Genomic DNA, 21,576 nt, shown 5'->3' on the forward strand with positions numbered 1-21,576 from the left:
TTAAGCTGGAGCCCTGTGCCATTATTTTCAGCAACATTTATGCCCAGGGACAGGGGTCAAAATAGTACGTACATGTGCTAGTTTGGGCACGTATTATTCGAGCGGTGCACGTAATTTTATACTGCACTTGCACTGGTGCAAGTAACTTTACCCAAGTTTTATCAACTATAAGCACCAGTAGAATGAACCAGTATAGGAATAAATAAGGAAAAAAACAATTTCCAGTGTGTTGTCTTCGTCTTCCCTGCGTTTTATGACTTTCACACACGGAGCGAGTTATTGTGCTCTGCTTGTTGTGGAAAGCTGACAAACGTCACCAGCGGTGCCGTCCCTGGGTTCACAACATCCTCAGACGTTCCCAATAGAGGCTGGCATTTTTTTGGGAATCCCATGGGTCACGGGATTCCCGTGGGATTCCCACAGGATGGGAGTCAACTTTGCTATTTATCACGTGATTGGGATGGTACAGGATAAAAAGTTTACGGGAGCAGATGGGACCAGGAATCAAGGTTTTAGGCAGTGAGCTGTCCTGCCATCATTTGGGTGGTCAATTTTTCAAAAAGAAGACTGAAAAAATAGCGGGCGGCTGTGTGTGTGTGTGTGTGTGTGTGTGTGTGTGTGTGTGTGTGTGTGTGTGTGTGTGTGTGTGTGTGTAGTCGGTTCGCTGTGAGGAGGGAGAGGGGAGGGGCTTCAGTCAGTGCACAGAGAGCATGCGCGCTGAGCATGCGCGCTGAGCACAGAATGAAGAAGCACAGAATGAAGAAACACAAACTGTTGCTGCCTTTATTTCTCCCTGGACTATTCTGATGGTACGTCCAGTTCACACCTTGTGCCCGTCAGTGACAGTTGAACTGAATTTATGAAATGAAATAAATGGCCAGAATTCCTTAAAAAATGACTATATGAATGAACTTTATAAAAATCACACACACGTATGTTTTAAAAAAAAAACCTGATGTGTAGAAACTCTGCAGTGATGTTCAGAAGCAGAAATCACATAAAGTAGCTGAGAACTTTAACAGGCTATTATTAGAGGTGGGTGGATCGATCCTAATATCGATACCAACGCTGGTATTGATATTGAACGATCCTCGTGTAAAACGATTGATACTCAAGTTTTTTTTCTGTCCTGCATGCACTGATTGCTGCGCACGCAGATTCATCAAAGTCTACTCTCTCTGTAAGAGCAGCACTGCACTGTGTCACACAACACGGAGCAGTGCACCCTTGTATTGTGGTTTGTCAGCCCTCTACCTCAGGAGATTTTGTTTTAAGTTGTGTTGAGTCATATTTTTTTTAAAACAAAAATGTTGATTGTGATAAGTATTTTGTTGTCACGTACAATGTTTAGTGAAATTCTATTCTATGTCTTTTGGATCCTTTGGCTCTATGAAGCTTAAATATGAAAAACTATCGGCGATACTGGGCCTGTATTTACTTGGTATTGGATCAATACCAAAATTCCCGGTATCGCCCATCTCTAGCTGTTATTTTCCAATGATATTTATTTTAGAGGGCTTAATGTCGTTTTATGTTCAAGCACAAAACTTGACTGAGGAGGAGAAAAAAGAGGAAATGAACTCTAGTCAGAATAAAAAATATAAGCTGCTGTTTTTTGTTACTTTTCAAAGTTATTAGGCTGCAGCTCTGCGTTTCATTTATTTCAAAGTAAGTTACCTCTTATTAGTCAAATCAGTCTGTACTGTTCAGTTTTTCCTGCACATTTGTGTATTTTTTTTTCCTTCTTTATAAGAGTTTGGTGTTTGCGTTTGTTCTACAAAATTTGAAAAAAAAAAAAAAACAATAAAATGTTAACACTTTTCTTTATAGCAGTTCTGTAATTTCAGAAATGCAACAGAAACAACCACAAATCAGAAAAAGTTGGGACTGGATGTAAAATGAAGATAAAAATAAAAAAGTTGCACTATTCCCACTTTCTCCACTCACACCCACAGAAGCCAAAAATTCTTCCAGAGTTGTCTTGGTGGCTTCCCTCACTTGTCGTCTTCCAGCATGGACATTTAGTTTTTGAGAACTGCCTACGTGACAGATTTACCATAAAGTACCACACTGTTTGTATTTCTGAATAATCAATGTAAATGAAGTCTAAGAAATATTCAATGACTTTGAAATGTTCATGTTTTCATCCTCTGACATTTCTCAAGAAAAGTGGCTGTAAAAATTATGAATTAATTCTTACATTTAGAATAAACTACCCTGTCCCAACCTCTTTTTTTCTTGGAAAATGCTGCAGGCCTTAAATCCAGGAATGGATATATATTGACAAAAAATAATGCTGACCACACAAAACATGAAATATGTTGGTTTCATACAGTCTGCAGTTACAGAAACAGAAGACAAAGTAAATGTCAGGATCATTACATGTCCACCACCACCACATTTTGAAAAACTATAAGACCACAGGCCATGCTTTATCTGTTTTTTTTTTTTGTCTTTTACTGAAGTTTTTTTTTTTTTTTTTTTTTTTTTTCCCGTTCGCATGCAAATGAAGAAAAGAAAAAAAAAAACTGGCTGCAGCAGCGGTTCCTCACTCTCTCTCCCCCTCAAACTCTGTCATAATTGTGTTATGAACCAGTCACCATTTGTTTTATTATACATCTGTGTAGTTAAAAAATAAAATAATCTTCATGGACGATTCATTCGTGCGCGCACGTGAAAAAAAAAAAAAAAAAACTGTCTGCTGCTGCTGCTTTCCCCTCAAACTCTGTCATAATTCCATTCTCAGACTGGTACTGGTGATACCAATCCATACCGCAGAATGCTAGAGGTAATTTTCTCTAATGAATACAGTAAAGACTGACTGGAGAGCTACAGTTCAACCAGCAACTCTGACAAGCCTTAAGCCTTGACAACAAAGACGAGAAAACATTCGACCCCTTGCCAGCTGTCAGGTTGCGGTAGGCAGGGGGAAAGCGGAGGCCGTCCACCACACCTTACGGGCCCAGAGGGCCCAGAGAGGAAGAGTTTAAAGGTTGATATAAGACTGACTTTTGATTGTACAAGTAACTTTTTTTTTTTTTTGGTGCAAGTAATTTTTTGTTACTAGCACCAGTGCAAGTAGGTTAAAAAATGTATTTCGACCCCTGAGGGAGCATGACTCGCCCCAGGGGGTGTGGTTACAGATACTGAGCTCTGGGAAAACCATAACATGCCAGTTTCACAAGGCGGTTAAAGGCAGGATAACAGGAACATCACTTAACAGCTCATTTGACAAAAAGCTGGGTGATTTATCAGTTTATCAAATCAGTTTTATTTATATAGCGCCAAATCACAACAAACAGTTGCCCCAAGGCGCTTTATATTGTAAGGCAAAAGCCATACAATAATTACAGAAAAACCCCAACGGTCAAACGACCCCCTATGAGCAAGCACTTGGCGACAGTGGGAAGGAAAAACTCCCTTTTAACAGGAAGGAACCTCCAGCAGAACCAGGCTCAGGGAGGGGCAGTCTTCTGCTGGGACTGGTTGGGGCTGAGTGGAGAGAATCAGGAAAAAGACATGCAGTGGAAGAGAGCAGAGATCAGTCACCAATGATTAAAAGCAGAGTGGTGCATACAGAGCAAAAAGAGGTGAATAAAAAGAAACACTGGGTGCGTCATGGGAAACCCCCAGCAGTCTAAGTATATAGCAGCATAACTAAGGGATGGTTCAGGGTCACCTGATCCAGCCCTAACTATAAGCTTTTTCAAAAAGGATATCTGTCTCCCTAATCCGAATTGGGAGCTGGTTCCACAGGAGAGGAGCCTGAAAGCTGAAGGCTCTGCCTCCCATTCTACTCTTAAAAACCCTAGGAACTACAAGTAAGCCTGCAGTCTGAGAGCGAAGTGCTCTATTGGGGTGATATGGTACTATGAGGTCCCTAAGATAAGATGGGACCTGATTATTCAGAACCTTATAAGTAAGAAGAATTTTAAATTCTATTCTAGAATTAACAGGGAGCCAATGAAGAGAGGCCAATATGTGTGAAATATGCTCTCTCCTTCTAGTCCCTGTCAGTACTCTAGCTGCAGCATTTTGAATTAACTGAAGGCTTTTCAGGGAACTTTTAGGACAACCTGATAATAATGAATTACAGTAGTCCAGCCTAGAGGAAATAAATGCATGAATTAGCTTTTCAGCATCACTCTGAGACAAGACCTTTTCTAATTTTAGAGATATTGCGCAAATGCAAAAAAAGCAGTCCTACATATTTGCTTAATATGCACATTGAAGGACATATCCTGATCAAAAATGACTCCAAGATTTCTCACAGTATTACTGGAGGTCAGGGTAATGCCATCCAGAGTAAGGATCTGGTTAGACACCATGTTTCTAAGATTTGTGGGGCCAAGTACAATAACTTCAGTTTTATCTGAATTTAAAAGCAGGAAATTAGAGGTCATCCATGTCTTTATGTCTGAAAGACATTCCTGCAGTTTAACTAATTGGTGTGTGTCCTGGGTATCATCTGTGTAACAATGAAAATTTAAGCAATGCTTTCTAATAACACTGCCTAAGGGAAGCATGTATAAAGTGAATAAAATTGGTCCTAGCACAGAACCTTGTGGAACTCCATAATTAACCTTAGTCTGTGAAGAAGACTCCCCATTTACATGAACAAATTGTAATCTATTAGATAAATATGATTCAAACCACTGCAGCGCAGTGCCTTTAATACCTATGGCATGCTCTCATCTCTGTAATCAAATTTTATGGTCAACAGTATCAAAAGCTGCACTGAGGTCTAACAGGACAAGCACAGAGATGAGTCCACTGTCTGAGGCCATAAGATCATTTGTAACCTTCACTAATGCTGTTTCTGTACTATGATGAATTCTGAAACCTGACTGAAACTCTTCAAATAGACCATTCCTCTGCAGATGATCAGTTAGCTATTTTACAACTACCCTTTCAAGAATTTTTGAGAGAAAAGGAAGGTTGGAGATTGGCCTATAATTAGCTAAGATAGCTGGGTCAAGTGATGGCTTTTTAAGTAATGGTTAATTACTGCCACCTTAAAAGCCTGTGGTACATAGCCAACTAATAAAGATAGATTGATCATATTTAAGATCGAAGCATTAACTAATGGTAGGGCTTCCTTAAGCAGCCTGGTAGGAATGGGGTCTAATAGACATGTTGATGGTTTGGAGGAAGTAACTAATGAAAATATCTCAGACAGAACAATCGGAGAGAAAGAGTCTAGCCAAATACCAGCATTACTGAAGGCGGCCGAACATAAAGATATGTCTTTGGGATGGTTATGAGTAATTTTTTCTCTAATAGTTAAAATTTTATTTGCAAAGAAAGTCATGAAGTCATTACTAGTTAAAGTTAAAGGAATACTCTGCTCAATAGAGCTCTGACTCTTTGTCAGCCTGGCTACAGTGCTGAAAAGAAACCTGGGGTTGTTATTTTCTTCAATTAGTGATGAATAGTAAGATGTCCTATCTTTACAGAGGGCTTTTTTTATAGAGCAACAGACTCTTTTTCCAGGCTAAATGAAGATCTGCTAAATTAGTGAGATGCCATTTCCTCTCCAGCTTACGGGTTATCTGCTTTAAGCTGCGAGTTTGTGGGTTATACCACGGAGTCAAGCATTTCTGATTTAAGGCTCTCTTTTTCAGAGGAGCTACAGCATCCAAAGTTGTGCTCAATGAGGATGTAAAGCTATTGATGAGATAATCTATCTCACTCACAGAGTTTAGGTAGCTACTCTGCACTGTGTTGGTATATGGCATTGAAGAACATAACAAAGGACTCATATCCTTAAACCTAGCTACAGCGCTTTCAGAAAGACTTCTACTGTAATGAAACTTATTCCCCATTGCTGGGTAGTCCATTAAAGTAAATGTAAAAGTTATTAAGAAATGATCAGACAACAGGGAGTTTTCAGGGAATACTGTTAAGTCTTCAATTTCTATGCCATATGTCAGAACAAGATCTAAATTGCGGTTAAAATGGTGGGTGGGCTCATTTACATTTTGAGCGAAGCCAACTGAATCTAATAATAGATTAAATGCAGTGTTGAGGCTGTCATTCTCAGCATCTATGTGGATGTTAAAATCACCCACTATAATTATCTTATCTGAGCTAAGCACTAAGTCAGACAAATGGTCTGAAAATTCACAGAGAAACTCACAGTAATGACCAGGTGGACGATAGATGATAACAAATAAAACTGGTTTTTGAGACTTCCAGTTTGGATGGACAAGACTAAGAGTCAAACTTTCAAATGAATTAAAGTTCTGTCTGGGTCTTTGATTAATTAATAAGCTGGAGTGCCTTGCCACCGGTGGCAAGGCTCCTGGGGTGGATGAAATCTGTCCTGAGTACTTTAAGTCTCTGGATGTTGTGGGACTGTCTTGGCTGACATGCCTCTGCAACATCGCGTGGCGATCGGGGACAGTGCCTCCTTTGCGCTCCCTTAGAGATAGGGTGAGGAGCTCGGTCACTCGGGAGGAGCTCGGAGTTGAGCCGCTGCTCCTCCACATCAAAAGGAGTCAGTTGAGGTGGCTCTGGCATTTTTTCCGCATGCCCCCTGGACGCCTCGCTGGAGAGGTGTTCCGGGCACGTCCCATTGGGAGGAGGCCCCGGGGAAGACCCAGGACACGCTGGAAGGATTACATCTCTCGGCTGGCTTGGGAACGCCTTGGGGTTCCCCCGGAGGAGCTGGGGGAGATGTGTGTGGATCGGGAGGTCTGGGTGGCTTTGCTTGAGCTCCTGCCCCCGCGACCCGACTCCGGATAAAGCGGAAGAAAATGGATGGATGGATGGATAAGCTGGAGTGGAAGATTGCTGCTAATCCTCCCTCCCCCTCTGCCCGTGCTACGAGCATTCTGACAATTAGTGTGACTCAGGGGTGTTGACTCATTTAAACTAACATATTCATCCTGCTGTAACCAGGTTTCTGTAAGGCAGAATAAATCAATATGTTGATCAATTATTATATCATTTACTAACAGGGACTTAGAAGAGAGAGACCTAATGTTTAATAGACCACATTTAACTGTTTTAGTCTGTGTTGTAGTTGAAGGTGCTATATTATTTTTTCTTTTTGAATTTTTATGCTTAAATAGATTTTTACTGGTTATTGGTGGTCTAGGAGCAGGCACTGTCTCTACGGGGATGGGGTATTGGGAGGATGGCAGGTGGAGAGAAGCCGCAGAGAGGTGTGTAAGACTACAACTCTGCTTCCTGGTCCCAACCCTGGATAGTCACAATTTGGAGGGTTTAATAAAATTGGCCAGATTTCTAGAGATGAGAGCTGCTCCATCCAAAATGGGATGGATGCCGTCTCTCCTAACAAGACCAGGTGTTCCCCAGAAACTTTGCCAGTATTGGAACAGAACATTCTGTGGTTTTGTGGATGTCTATCAGAAGGACCTTCCATTCACGTGCTTATCAGTAAGCACATGAAGGACATTCCACAGTTGGAAACACGTACTTTAGGTTTACCTGACGACAGCACTGTTCTTTCAGTAGTTTTATATGAAAGCACGAATAAACATGAGCATTTATACGAAGTCTATAACAGGATTTTTATGAATTTGTCTGCAGAGTTCGTACTTTGTTCGAGGAAGTGTTAATTAAATTTTGGTGGTGATCAGGTTCAGGTCTGTTGCAGGTCGGTGACCAACATGACTGGTGATTAATTGCCTAGCTAGGCACTTAAATAGTGTAGGTCAGAGGTCTTGGTGAAATTCTGTTGTACCTGCATTTATGGCAAATGTCCTCCAGGTGGAGATGTTGCTCCATTTCAAGACCCTTGAGTACAGGTTGTTGTGGGACAACATGACAACAACCTTTTGCTTATAGTAATAGATGAGTCCCACCCACAGTATAGTGTGCAGAATACCAGTGTGGAAAATAAATGACCAGCTTTCATTATTCACTGTGAAGGTTACAAAGCCAAAAACACCCAAAAATCATGACCGTATTTTCACCAACACAGAGATTGCTCCCCTGTCCAAACTTGCACATACCAATTTCCCAGACTATAAGGCCCCATTTATTAAAAAACAAACAACAACAAAAAAATCATCGCGCGCTCATGTCGAAATTGGCCAACATCAATTTTATATATATTTTATTTTGCTGAATTTCATTAACTGTGGTACAGCTGGTTCAAGAACCGGCTCGTCCGCTAGGTGGTGAGTATGCTTTGGCTGAAGATGGCTGAAGTTTACTGAGCCGGGCCCAGAACTTGTGACTACTAGCGTGCAGTACACTGACTGTATTCAACATGGAAACAAGATTTATTTTGAAAATAGATGATATTTTCAGTTCCTCACTTGATATGCAGTTGTTTTTTAGGTTTGAAATTACATTGTATGTACCTGTTTCTAAGAAAAATATAATAACGATAATAATAATAATAAAAAAAATCTGCTCTCCTGCATCACTTTTCTCCAATGTTAAGGACGATAAACTTTTTTTTTTTTTTTTTTTTTTTTTTTTTTATCGGGCCTAAATCACATCAGAGTATGTTGTATTTGTGAAAAGGCATCAGGAAGTGGGAAGGGGAAAAAGTGCCACACCAGCATGGAATTCACATTTATTTTTGAAATGTGTATTTCTCAAGAAATCAAGAAGTAAAAAAAACATTTGCAACAATCTGGAAACACTACTCAGTGACACACTAGTCGAAAGAACATCGGCAAATGTCCTTAATGTTGTGCTTCTGCTTATCACAACAACCTTGGAGCCTGCCAAGGTAAACAAACCTTTAGAAACCTTCACCTTAAGAACACGACAAATTGCCAGCCCTTAGTAAAACTTTTAGCAGCATCAGTGAAGATGAGTTTGTCCACCTCACCCAGCTGTCATGGTGTGACAGCTGCATACTGAAAATGTACTAAATGTGATTTTTGATTTGTGTGTAGTCACACCCCCATTTTTTGACACAAGTCAGAGGATCGCTGAAAAAAAAAAAAAAAAAAAAATATATATATATATATATATATATATATATATACACACAGTGAGTCATAGTCTGGAAAATATGATAACGGGGCAATGGATTAATCACTTGAAGAAAAAAATCTGCCTTGGGACCACTTCATGTAGTGAGCACGCGTCACTGGATATTACATCACCGTATCCAACAATTTTTGTATTTGTAGACAGGTTTTTCTTTGACATTTTTTGCCTGGTGATATTATTACACATCTGATAATGGAGCTAATAATGATTGTCATTAATATCCAGATTTTTCTGTCAGTCTTTCTAGGATTTTGAGTAATCCTGTGTAATTACAGAAAAAGTTACTTATTAATTATAGGTGAGTTCAGGCCCAGGAGAAGTCTGGTGTTTGCAAGCTGGAGTGCTGGAGCGTACGGAAGTGTCGGTGCCACCGAGTGGCTGGAGGTCAGATCAAGCTAAAACACGTAGAGATAGTTTTCTGTTGTTGCTTAAATATTCTGGAATAAAACTATTTTTGTTTATTTCAGGGTTACATGACTTCTCTTGATAAAAGAGTTTTCTCCTACATCAGTCTGGATGGAGTGCTGATGGGTTCGTATCCTGTACACACACACAAACACCTCTGTGTCCACACGGTGACAGCTGACGGTGATCTTCGATGTTTTCTCTCTCTATCTCTAGGCCGGGGAAGATTTGTAGCATCAGCAAGTCCACTGCTTTACAGCCTGATTCAGAGAACAATGAAAGAGGTGAAACCGCTCCACTGCTTCACTGTCCTCTCCACCTGAATGTGTGTGAGGATTCTTACTGACTTTGACTTCTCATGGCTGATACAGGTAGCGAGTCCACTGAGTTCCGGTACCATGTACGACATGGTGGGAAGAAATGAATGGAAGCCCAGCATGTATGTAAAAAAAAAAAAAAAACACACAACTTCTGTTGTTTCAGTAAGTTTCCTGTTTGTATTTTAGTTTTAGTTGTTCGATCATCATTGTAAAGACATTTTTGTCAACTTTTATGTTGTGTAATTGGACTTTATAGACGCATTCATTTTGCACTAAATCTTCTCATATCACGTTAAATTACTTTTTTTTGTCTAGGCCAATGTCATTGGATGATCCTGCTTATCCTTTCCTTGCCTTCTCTGGAATTCCGTCCATCTCTTTCCGCTTTATATCTACAGATGTGAGTACTGATGCACCATCACACTTGCAGGGTTTAGTTTTACCGATTAGTACCTCTGGTAAAGAAGAACTGTTCTTTTGCAGAAATGGCTAAAATGTAAATTATTATTGCTGCATGTTTTACCTACATCACCAAAGGTGTAGCAGATTTAGGAATTGCGTGAATCTGTGTGTGTGCGTGATATCTTGACAATCTTCCTGTATTAAGCTGAAACGTGGTACACAAACTCGCCTCACCAAGACCTTAGACAAGTTGTCATTGGGGGGGCCGTTACATTCTGATTATGGGCACCAGGGGGCAAAGTCTCAAGATGAAACATTGAGGCTGTTGCTCGGCACTTATGCTCTGTTTATGTGTGTAAATCTATCCAAGCGTTTCAAACAATGTGAATTTGCCACCCACATACTGCCATATGCCCTTTTCTTTGGCATGGATGTTAAGCGGTGCATCTCTGTAAGCGCTCAGAGAACTTGCACAAGTACAATGAATACAGAGTGCAGTCGGAGGCTTCTGTCCATATCGTATTTAACACTGACATGAACGAGGCTTAGCAATGTACATATGAATAGTGGTAGCCTCCAGTTTTTAGTTATTCCTAGAGAACTCATCTCTGCAGATACACTGGGATACAAAAAGGGCAACTTTATTGTTTCAGTTAGACTTTAAGGTAATGACATTAAGTTTGGATTTAAATACAGATGGCAGTATAAGTGAATTAATACTATTACTAGCGTGTTGCCTGTGGGGATCCACGGGCTCTAGATTGGGTAGTGTTTTTAACATAGGTAGCTGACTTTTTTCAAGGGTCGTAATAATTTAAGCGATGAGTTGGAATGGCGTGTGAGTCCAGAATGTTTTTAGACCCTTAGACCTCAAGAATCTTTAGAAGAGGAATGCAGTCCATTTATTTCCTGTTAATTATGTAAATTTTAATGTATTTATAAATTGAGGTTGTTGTTATCGTATACACACTATTATCATTAGTTTTTAATTTTATTATTACTTTTGTTTTGTCATTTGATTTTTTTTTTTTTTTTTTTTTTTTTTTAATGGACCACAATGGAAAGACGTGTTTTCACTTTGTCGTCCATGTATTTTTAACATATTTAAAATTATATGCACTTACACTCACACTTTTAATATAAAGATGATTTACTGCCCCCTGCTGGAAAGGCGTGTGAGTCAAAAATGTAACAAGCAATGTTAGCTAATATTTGTAGCTTCTCCAAAACTATTAGTCCAATCAGTGTTCCATTTTGGTGGCATTCAAATTTGACCCAAAATACATAAGCATGACAAACACCAAATGTCGGCTGTGCTCCGTTTGTCCCTGATTGAAGTAACATAAACGCACAGCTACTGTAAGCAGTTGGTTTTAATATGACAGACAGTGGCTGAAGACATTAAAACCACTAAACATTTCACTCATGGTTCCAACATGAAACACATCGCTCATGGTAATAGCAACTTGAGACTTATCTAAACTGACTAAACCAATTGAGCTACAAAACACAAATCAATAACACCAACAGAACTGTTAAAGTAACATAAGCCACAATAATAACATTTAAAACCTCAACACCCCGAACTCCCATGGCGCATTGCAACACAACATCCATAGCTTATTGGTTAGTTAAAATTGCTAATTTCTCCAAAAATATTTGTCCTGTCAACTTTCCATTGTCGCAGTGTTCATCCTTGACCCAAAATACATAAGCACACCAAACAGCAAATATCGGCTCTCCCCGGTTTGTGTGTGATCAAAGTCATACACACATCTACACAGAGACCACTTTGCTTTTATAATATAGGTTTATTATTATTATTATTATTATTATTATTATTTTTATGTGTCTACAGACTGAGACATACCCTTACTTTGGTACCAACCTGGACAACAAGGATCACCTTGACTACAAAACCAACCACCGCACCACTAACATGACTGTGTTGGCGGCGAGGTTTGCAGGTCAGATGGCTCTGCGACTGTCCCACGACCACCGGGTCCCCCTGGATGTGAGTCAGTACAACAGCGTCATCCTCAGGGCTGTCAGCAAAGTCTACAGTCGCATCAACCAGCTGTCCCAGGTCTGTGTCCCTTAAGCCTTAATCCCATCCTGTGTGGATTTCACTGACTACTTCTCCATGTTGGTTGTAAAGCAGAAACGCGTGATTTTGTCATGCAGTGGTGGTTATGTTCGTAACTCAAATCTCTGGTTATTTTATGGAGTTGTATTTTATAAGTGGCGATGTGAGACGGGATGTTTTGTGTGTTAACGTTTGTTCGGTTCTGTGTTCTTTAGTCTGGTGAATTAAAGGACGTGTCTCCAGACTGGATCAGTCGTGCACGAGGCTCCTTCCAAAGGGCTGCTGACATCATCAAAAACACCATCGACAGCACCGACTTCACTGATGACAAAGCCTGTCGGATCTTCAATGACAGGATCGTGATGGTAAGCTCTCTGGACAGGTACTCTGGGGTCCAACAACTCACTGCGCAGTGACGCATGTAGCAAAATTACAGTTTTGATTGTTCTGGCGTAAATCCCTTGGCATCTCTCTGTGGCTGTTCTTACAGTACGTTTTGTGCTCCGTGTTTATCTGCGTAATTTAGGGGCAGTCGGTTACTTGTGCAGCATTGTGGCTGAACGTGAGCTCATCATGTCATCAGAAACACGGCAGAATTTATACTGCTGCTTTTGTCAGAAGTTACATCAGTAAATACAAGTGAACCCGTTCCACTGGCAGCTGTGCGTGTCTGCACTGTAATTGATTTGATTTTGATTTTATCGTTTATTTAGTCCCCATGGGGGCAATTCAGGTGCAGTCAGCAGTAAAAATTGCATTCATAAAACCACATCATACAAGTTCATAAAAACACAGCAGAATAAATATACAAAACAAAAACCAAGAAAAATAAGGTGCAAGTCAGTGTAGACTTAAGTACAACAGTGAGTCCTTAGGTGTTATTTAGGAGAGCAATGGCTGTGGGAATAAAAGAGTTTTTTAGTCTGTTGGTTCTGCATCTGGGCATTACCAGGCATCTGCCCGAGGGCAGAAACTTTTTTGTGAGTGCAGAGGGTGTGCTGAATCTGCCATATTTTTTTTGGCTTTTGACACAATCCTTTTTTTAAAAAGGTCCATGATGTCCGTGCACTGAGTTCCCATAATTTTACCACATTCCTTGATAATATTACAAAGACGGTTGCGATTCTTAAGGTTCAATAAGTTGAGCCAACACAGGAAGGAAAAGGTTAACACAAACTCCACAAAGCAACTGTAGAACATTTTCATGAAGACACCATCTACGAGGTCTTTTAGAAAACAAACCGACAGTTTTATTTTTTTTAAAAACTATATGGATTTGAATCACGTGTGATTACATCAGCCAAGCTTGAACCCTCGTGCGCATGCGTGAGTTTTTTCACGCCTGTCAGTGACGTCATTCACCTGTGAGCACGCCTTGTGGAAGGAGTGGTCCAGCCCCCTCGTGGATTTTCATTGTCTGAGAAGTTGCTGCGAGACTGGCACTGTGCTTGATCAAAATTTTTTCAAAAGCTGTGAGGCACATCCGAGTGGACATCATTCGAGAAATTCAGCTGGTTTTCGGTGTAAATTTTAACAGCTGATGAGAGATTTTGGATTGTTTCTATTGCTGTAAGGACTTCCCACGGATTGGGACGTCGTGCAGCACTCCGAGGCGACGTCGTCATCCTGTTTCAAGCTGAAAACCTCCAAATTTAAGCCTCTGTTGACCCAGGATGTCGTGAGAGAACAGAGAAGTTTCAGAAGAGGTCGGAATCAGCAGTTTATCCGGTCATTCCACTGTTAAAGGAAATTTTTTTTAATGAAAGACGTGCGGACGGATTGGCGCGTCGGCTTGCGCGCGGCATGCCTGCCACAGGAAAAACACCTCCTTGTTGATAACCATTTGTAAAATCCAGGCGGCTTTTGGTGGCTTTCAGTTGAGTGAGTATCTGAGAAATTGTTTAACAGCAGGGCATGTTCCAACTTGTCCTTAAGGCTTCCAAAAATATCCCAATCTGTGCAATCAAGGCACTCCTGGAGGCACTGAATGGAATTTGCGTTCCACACAGGCGCTGTACGTCTCTCTGCTTTGACTCTCTTAAAGAGAGGTTGGTAATAGGGCACAAGGTGAATGACATTATGGTCAGACGACCCTAGTGGCGCGCTTCGGAAGGATCTATATGCGCCTTTGATTGACCCAGAACACAGATCGAGACATTTTGTGCATCGTGTGGGGCAAGTTACATATTGTTCAAACCCTGGAAGTAATTTAGCAGGGTTACAATTATTAAAATCTCCCATGATTAAATTAGGCGCATCTGGGGAGATGCCCTGGAGTTTGTGCACAGTGCGTGTAGTCATCCGCGCAGCTACGTCAGCATTCGCCTTTGGATGAATGTAAACAAGTCACAAACAGCTGAGGGAATTCCCTCGGGAGGTGGAACGGGCGCAGAGACACTGACAGGAGTTCGATGTCCTCCATACACACAGTCTCCCTCACAATTTCGGTCTTGCACCAATTTTGATTCACGTACAGGCATACTCCACCCCCGAGTGACTTACCAGTCACTTGGGAGTCCCGATCGAGTCTGAGTGGCCGTCCAAACTCAGCTAAGTCCAGCTCCGAGTTTACATCCTGGTTCTTTAGCCACGTTTCTGTGAACGCGATGAGGCAAGAGTTTTTATATTCCTCCAAGAAGTGCACATTGGCTCGAAGCACTTCGATTTTACTCCGTAAGGACTGGGAATTAGAAAACATTATCATAGGAAGGGTAATCCGACGCATCACCTCTCTTCTTAGCCGCTGGCGAACTCCACCACGTCTTCCCCTTTTCTTTTTCTTTTCTTCAGAGGTAACTCCACCGGCAGCTGTATCCCTGCATTTTAATTCCGTCTTAAGTCGTGTCGGAGTGTAACTCGCACCTTTTTTTTTCCTGTATTATCAGCTCTTTAATTAGAATTTTTTATGAAACTTTTATAATAGGGACTGAGTAAGCTAGGTGGCAGGCGAGACCATGCTGCAGTTCTGGTTATAGTTTTGAAATGGCCTCAAATGGAGCCATTGACTTGATAGGGATGATACAGTGGTCTTGGATTAGTGAGTTTTGTGGGGGGGGTGGGGGGTCTATTTTGAGAACTTTGATTTCATACTTTGAGCAGATCATTCTGTGGAAGACCATTGAGAATCCAGTGTGTCAGTAACCATCCAGAGCCATCCATGATTTAATTTCTCCCAGATGTGTTACCAAGGGTTTAAATGATGACTAGAAAATATTATTCATCAAATCTGGCCATCGGCTATTGCAAAGGCTTTGCGTCCATCTGTCTGTGCCCAGCATAAGTCCAGTCCTATTGCTGAGTTTTCAAATTCACAGGGAACATTCTTGGGATGCAGACCTTGGACAAGTTCAAAGATGGTTAACCTTGAACTATTTTAAGAGGTCACCTCACCACACCTCATGATTTTTTGATATCTGGTGGATATTCCCTGTGATTAGCAGTGAGTGGATGCTCAAAAATTATGTCACAAACTTCAGCTTGCACACTTTTTTTTTCAGCTTGCACAAAGTTTTGGTTCTGATAGATTCATTGGAGGACCAGTCAGTTGGCCATTTTAACATAACTTTCAGTTATTCTCTTAAATTGGTTGAAATAAGAAGGTGTGGGTCACTAGGGTGTGTGGATTCTTGCTCAGGCAGGAACATGTGAAGTAGGCCTGCTATTTATGAAGCCCCATTGCTTATCACAGGGTCCTAGTGGCCATGACGGCCACTCTACCTCATGCCACGGTCTGTTTTGCTGCAGGTGGAACGCACCCTGCTCTCTCCGTATGTGTCCCCCGTTGAGACTCCTTTCCGTCACCTGCTGTGGGGTCGGGGCAACCACACACTGGCAGCCATTGCCAAGACAACAGACATGGGTCATCTCTGCACCCAGCTCGCCCTGGCCACCTGGACCCTGCAGGAATGTGCCAACGCCATGGCCGGAGACATCTGGGAACTTGACAACGAAATCTAAAAGAAGGATGAAAGCAAGAAGAAAATTGACCGAGAGATGGTGGAAAAAAAATGACAGCACCACTAAGCACATGATGTCAATCGGGTTCAAATCCCACCCTTAATATGCACACTCATATTTAGTGTTTTTGGTTCACGCCCCCAAAAAGATCTAAAGTGAAGTTGAGAAATTTATGAAGGACCTAAAAGAAAGCTACCAAATTAGAGCACGTACCTCTGCAAAGGCCTAAAATAAAGTCCTGATCAGTTTTAGACCAAATTGAAACATTTCACTATGATCAGTTTATATAAAAAAAAAGTTGATTCGTTTTGAGTCATTCTACTAATACAGCAGTCGTTACTGTGAAATTAAATACTGGCAAATATCTCAACTGCTGTTTCCTTCGTGACAGAATGAAATATCTCTGTTATTGTAACACTGAGAACCTTACTTGTATATTTTTGTTGATGTTGTGAGTGGCAGTGCCCACTACAAATATTTATTTAACTTATCTCTTTTTATACGACGTTATCGGAAGCAGTGTCTTCCATAATTATGACGGTTATACTGTCTACGAATCCTCTGGCAGAATCTGCTACAGAAACGACTCGGCTACTGCGCTGCAAAAGTTGAATTCGCCTTGTTTATTCCTTAATCACGCTAAGCAGTAGTCAAGCCTCTGAGTGCTCCACTCACCGCTAGCGCTTACTTTACAAATCTGAAGAAGTTGATCCATGAACGTGAGCTTAACAGCCGTATTGGAAGTACAGAAATCCATCATAGGTTCACAGTTTCAATGAAGCAATGCTTGCATTCTACTTTTTAAAAATTCTCTGTTACGTTAGTGGATTACAATGTGAAACAAAACAGCTGAGGATGCACGGCCAGATCCATAAACTTAATTGACTTAAATTAATCAACAGCTATTTTGATTATCAGTTAATAGTTATTTTTAAATTCCATATTCTTTGATTTCAGCTAGTTTGTTTATTTCTATATGGCAGTCAACTCAACGCCTCTGGTTTGGAGGATAAATAAGACGTTCAACGGCATCGTCTTGGGCTCTGGAAAACATTATTTTTCACCATTTTATGAAAACTAACGACTAATCGATTAATTGAGGGATCACTTTCTCTGTTCATGAATTTTGAAAATAATTTTGAATTGCAGCCCTACTTGTGACCCAGTTGTTTCAGTTTTACAACCTAGCCACTGATAAAAGATCAGAAAATAATACTCTATTTATTTTCTGATTTAGTCAGATTTAGTTAGTCAGTTTGTGTAAACTGATTTAGGACAATTCTATGGTAATGGAATTACAACAGCAGCAAAATCTGGACATATGGCATCTAACCACGACAGATTAGCTCAGATTGTAATTCCATTACCGTAGAATTGCCCATTAGTCAGTTTGTGTAAGGAAACACTGTTAGAGTACATATTCACTGTATTTCACTGAACCTTCTACGTCACGCATTTTCTTTTGTAGCTAAACTCGTACAAAAACTGTTCCACAGGATTTGGGCGGTTCTGTGAACGCGTTAGTTAGGTTTTGAAACATAACTGCTGTGAAACAATCAAAAAATTACAGTTTTCTTCTCTGATTTAGTACATTTGTATGACAAAGGTTGGGCTGTCACAGACAACCACACCTGCTCCTAATCCACCATCCAGCAGGTGGCAGACACATCTATGAGAGATTCTAAAATTTGAACAAAGTGGCATTTTGGATTGATCTGTATATCAAATTTGATGAGTTTATCCTCATTATAAGCATATGTTAATTTAGTGAGTTACAAAATGATACATTTATTGGTTTTTAGTCTTCGTGATAAACTGTTGGGGAGGCACTTGTTATGTCTGTCCAGTCATCTATTTGCTCACTGCTTTTTTTTTTTTTTCACGGAGCAAATGCTGAGGCTTTCCTCAATCCCGGAAATACAATATAATAATGTGTTACTAACTACACTATGCAATTTTAAGGCTCAGAAAACTGTGGTTGGAGTTTTGGAGACATGTTTTTCCTTTTTTAAACTGTCAAATCTGTGTGGAGCACTCAGAGGTCTGATTGCTAATAATATTTTAATATGACTACGGTTGTAAAACAAATGAAAAACCAAACAAACAAGCACTCAAATGGGAAACCTATTTTTCTGATTGGTGTTGAAATTAATGATTAAAAAAAAAAACCCAGATAGGTAGAATAACAAAATGTAAGCAGTGAAGACTTTATTGAAACCAAAAATAGCAGCTGTATATTACAATTGCACACTGTACTTTTCAGTCTTTTATATTTGTACTACTAGAATTTACCGGAAGCAGTTTCTTCCACAATGGTGACCATTATCGGGAGCAGGGTCTTCCATAATGATGACCATTATCAAGATTTTTCAGAATTTAAGCGTTATCGGGAGCAGGGTCTTCCATAATGACTAGGAGTAGGATGTTTCGGGATTGAGGCGTTATTGGAAGCAGTGCCTTCCATAATTGAGGCGTTATCGGGAGCAGTGCCTTCCATAATTGAGGCGTTATCGGGAGCAGTGCCTTCCATAATTGAGGCGTTATCGGGAGCAGTGCCTTCCATAATGGGCAGCTGTGATGGTAATTTTTGTCTACCAGTGTGTGCGATTGTTTATTTTTGCATATTTATCGAGAGCAGTGTCTCTCATATTTCACTGGACAGGTGGAACAACTTATCGGAGGCAGTGCTCTCCAGAGTTTTATACTTGAGGTTTTTATTTGTGTTGTTTGTGTTCTTTGGGTCGTGTCTTTAGCTGTAGCTGTTTTGACCTTTTTTTTTTCCCTTCCTCCCTCCCTCTGGTTTTGTTCATTTCTTAGTTCCATGCCTGCATAATTTGTGTGTTGTAATAATAATCGTGACCGCAGTGATCTTGTGAAGTCGGATATTTCTACTGTGGCAGTTCGGTTATCGTTTGGAGCCTCTGTAATGTGTCGCTCTCATGATGTCGCCACAGATGATTTATCATTTCCTGCTTTTTGAATTTCACTCCTAATGTCGCACTTTTTGGCATGCATTCCTGCACTCTGTTTTCTGCGTTAATTCACTGATTTGCAAAAATGAATTTCAAGTGTTCAAATTGGGGATTCCATCCTTATTTGTTTGGCGGCTGATACAAACGTGTATTTCCATGTCTGAACTTGAGCCACTTTTGAATCTGATCATTAGGTTTCATCATCTGTTTTCTCATGTCTTTTTTTTTGTTGTTGTTTTGTCAAGGATCCGAACAAATATCGAGAACATAACAGCGAAAACAATCTAAAGGTGCTCGCAGCTCTTCGTTGCTCCGTTAAAAAGCTGTTTTTGTTTTAAGCCTGATTGATTTACAAAAAGATATGTACGTAAATTTACTACTAAAAATAAGAAAGGTTTTTGCAATTGTTTGTTCCTGTATCTATATAAACAAATTGATTCCTGTTAAAAATAATTATAACCCATGTGATATTTTAAATCTCCAGAGTCGACGTGAAAATTCAGTAAGGTATATCTTATATATTACAGTCCAGTTCTAAGGTGGAACTATGCTGTATACTAAGGTATATCTAAATACCTAAAAAGGAAGAGTAAAATAGAAGAGTAGAGTAGAGCCACTTAGGTACCTGGTCTTGAGAACCAGGGATGGTAGGTTCATTCAGGATTCATTCAAAATGGGTTCTCTTCAACCAGTTCCTTGCGTTATTATGTGTGTCGTGTTGTCAGACCTGCTCTGTATCATTTGAAGTTGCACTTCTTTCCCCATGTTCACTGAAACATTTGAATAAATCTTTTGTCTTGACACCCGACATCTGTGTCCTTATTTATTATTTTGTATTTTCAATTTAAAAAGTACAGATGAAAACAGTGAATTGTCTCCTTCCACATCTTTCCACTTTGAGTTGTAATCCAGTTTATACCAGCAAAAACATAGTGTTCATGTTGCATGGAAATATTTCACTTCTGGAGTGCTAAACCTCTCCTTGAGCATCTGGAGAATTTTGTATAGAACCCTGGAACTTTTACCAACCCAAATAAACCTGGATGTTTTATCCTGGGTGTGTGTTATGTCTACAAGCAGGGACTGGAACAAACGAGGCATTCCACATCGAGGGTTCATCATTTCTACTCTCCAGCTGACATTATAATGTTGACCAGATTATTACTTCATACGTGGTTGAATTTATCATATTGCTTTGTACATTTTTGATAATCTTTTGGTGAGAACTTCCCCAATGTATCAAGTCTACTTAAATTTGTAAGATTTCTCGATTACTTTTGAGTGGCAGCAGACTAAGCAGCTCATCCGACAATTGCCCATCTTTGGCTAAGTCCTCTAACTCCTCGTGTATCCTTTGCCTTGCTCAGTACCTCCTCCCAGTTGGACATCCCTGGAAGATCTCCCTAGGTACTTGAGTGGGGGACATACTAGATGCCTGAACCACCTTAGCTGGCTCCTTTCAATGCAAAGAAGGAACTCTACTCGGAAACCCTCCCGAATATTTAGTCTTCTCACCCTTCCCCTGAGTGTAAGTGGAGAAGTTCAAGTACCTTGGGTTTTGTTCACCAATGGTAGTAAGATTGATGCCAGTGATGCTGCCCGAGGTCTTGCAGGAATTGTGCTGGACTGTCGTGATGAAGAAAGTTCACCTGGCTGTTTACCAGGTTATGCCCCTACCTCAACTACGTTCACGAGTTTTGTGTAGTGACTGAAACAAGGTTGTAGATACTAATGGTAGAAATGAGGTTCCCATAGTTTGGTATCCAGGGAGTTAGGATTTGACTTTTGTTCATGTTAATCATTCATTTTCTTTTACCGCTTATTCCAATTAAGGGTCATGGGGGGGTGCCTAACCTAGCAGTCATTGGGAAGAGAGAGGTAAACACTGGACTGGCTCCCAATCCTTCGCAGGGCAATGTTAATGTGTTTTAGCCATGTTTAATCACCTGTAGGAAAGTAATTATCTGGGTTTTAAACAGACACATCATCTGCAAACAATATAATTTTATCTTCACTTGAACAGACAACCTGTCAGCTTACTGCAGTTTGTACTAAAGCTTCTATGAAACTGGTAAATAGAACTGACAACAGATTTTTATCATTTGGAACTTGTCCTGTGAACTCACATGGGGTGTGCAGCCAGTACGTTCTGAGTGCCGGTCCCAAGCCCGGATAAATGAGGAGCGTTGCGTCAGGAAGGGCATCCGGCGTAAAACAAGCCAACCCAACTATGCAGACTCAGAATCGAATTCCCATACCAGATCGGTTGCGGCCCGGGTTAACAACGTCCGCCACTGGTGCTATTGCCCAACAGGGTGCCGGTGGAAATTGGGCTACTGTTGGGCAAAGACGACAAAGAGGAGGAAAACGTTGCCACGAACAGCGGGAGAAGAAGAAAACTAGAAGGGTGGAAATGAGAGTTGGGACTTTGAATGTTGGTAGTATGACTGGT

General features: G+C 40.5%; 1 protein-coding gene across 1 annotated transcript in view; it reads left to right on the forward strand.

The window, feature by feature from the left end:
• The window catches only part of tfr1b (transferrin receptor 1b), an 84,028-nt gene extending 64,101 nt beyond the window's left edge, over window positions 1-19,927 (forward strand). Inside the window, 8 exon segments of the mRNA XM_034166104.1 lie at window positions 9,281-9,366; window positions 9,450-9,513; window positions 9,604-9,671; window positions 9,759-9,826; window positions 10,023-10,107; window positions 11,968-12,195; window positions 12,411-12,560; window positions 15,940-19,927. Of these exon segments, the coding sequence (XP_034021995.1) occupies window positions 9,281-9,366; window positions 9,450-9,513; window positions 9,604-9,671; window positions 9,759-9,826; window positions 10,023-10,107; window positions 11,968-12,195; window positions 12,411-12,560; window positions 15,940-16,152 (962 nt within the window). The 3' untranslated portion in view covers window positions 16,153-19,927.
• The last annotated feature ends 1,649 nt before the right edge of the window (window positions 19,928-21,576 follow it).

The sequence above is a fragment of the Thalassophryne amazonica genome, chromosome 1, assembly GCF_902500255.1.
Source record: "Thalassophryne amazonica chromosome 1, fThaAma1.1, whole genome shotgun sequence".
NCBI lineage: Eukaryota > Metazoa > Chordata > Actinopteri > Batrachoidiformes > Batrachoididae > Thalassophryne > Thalassophryne amazonica.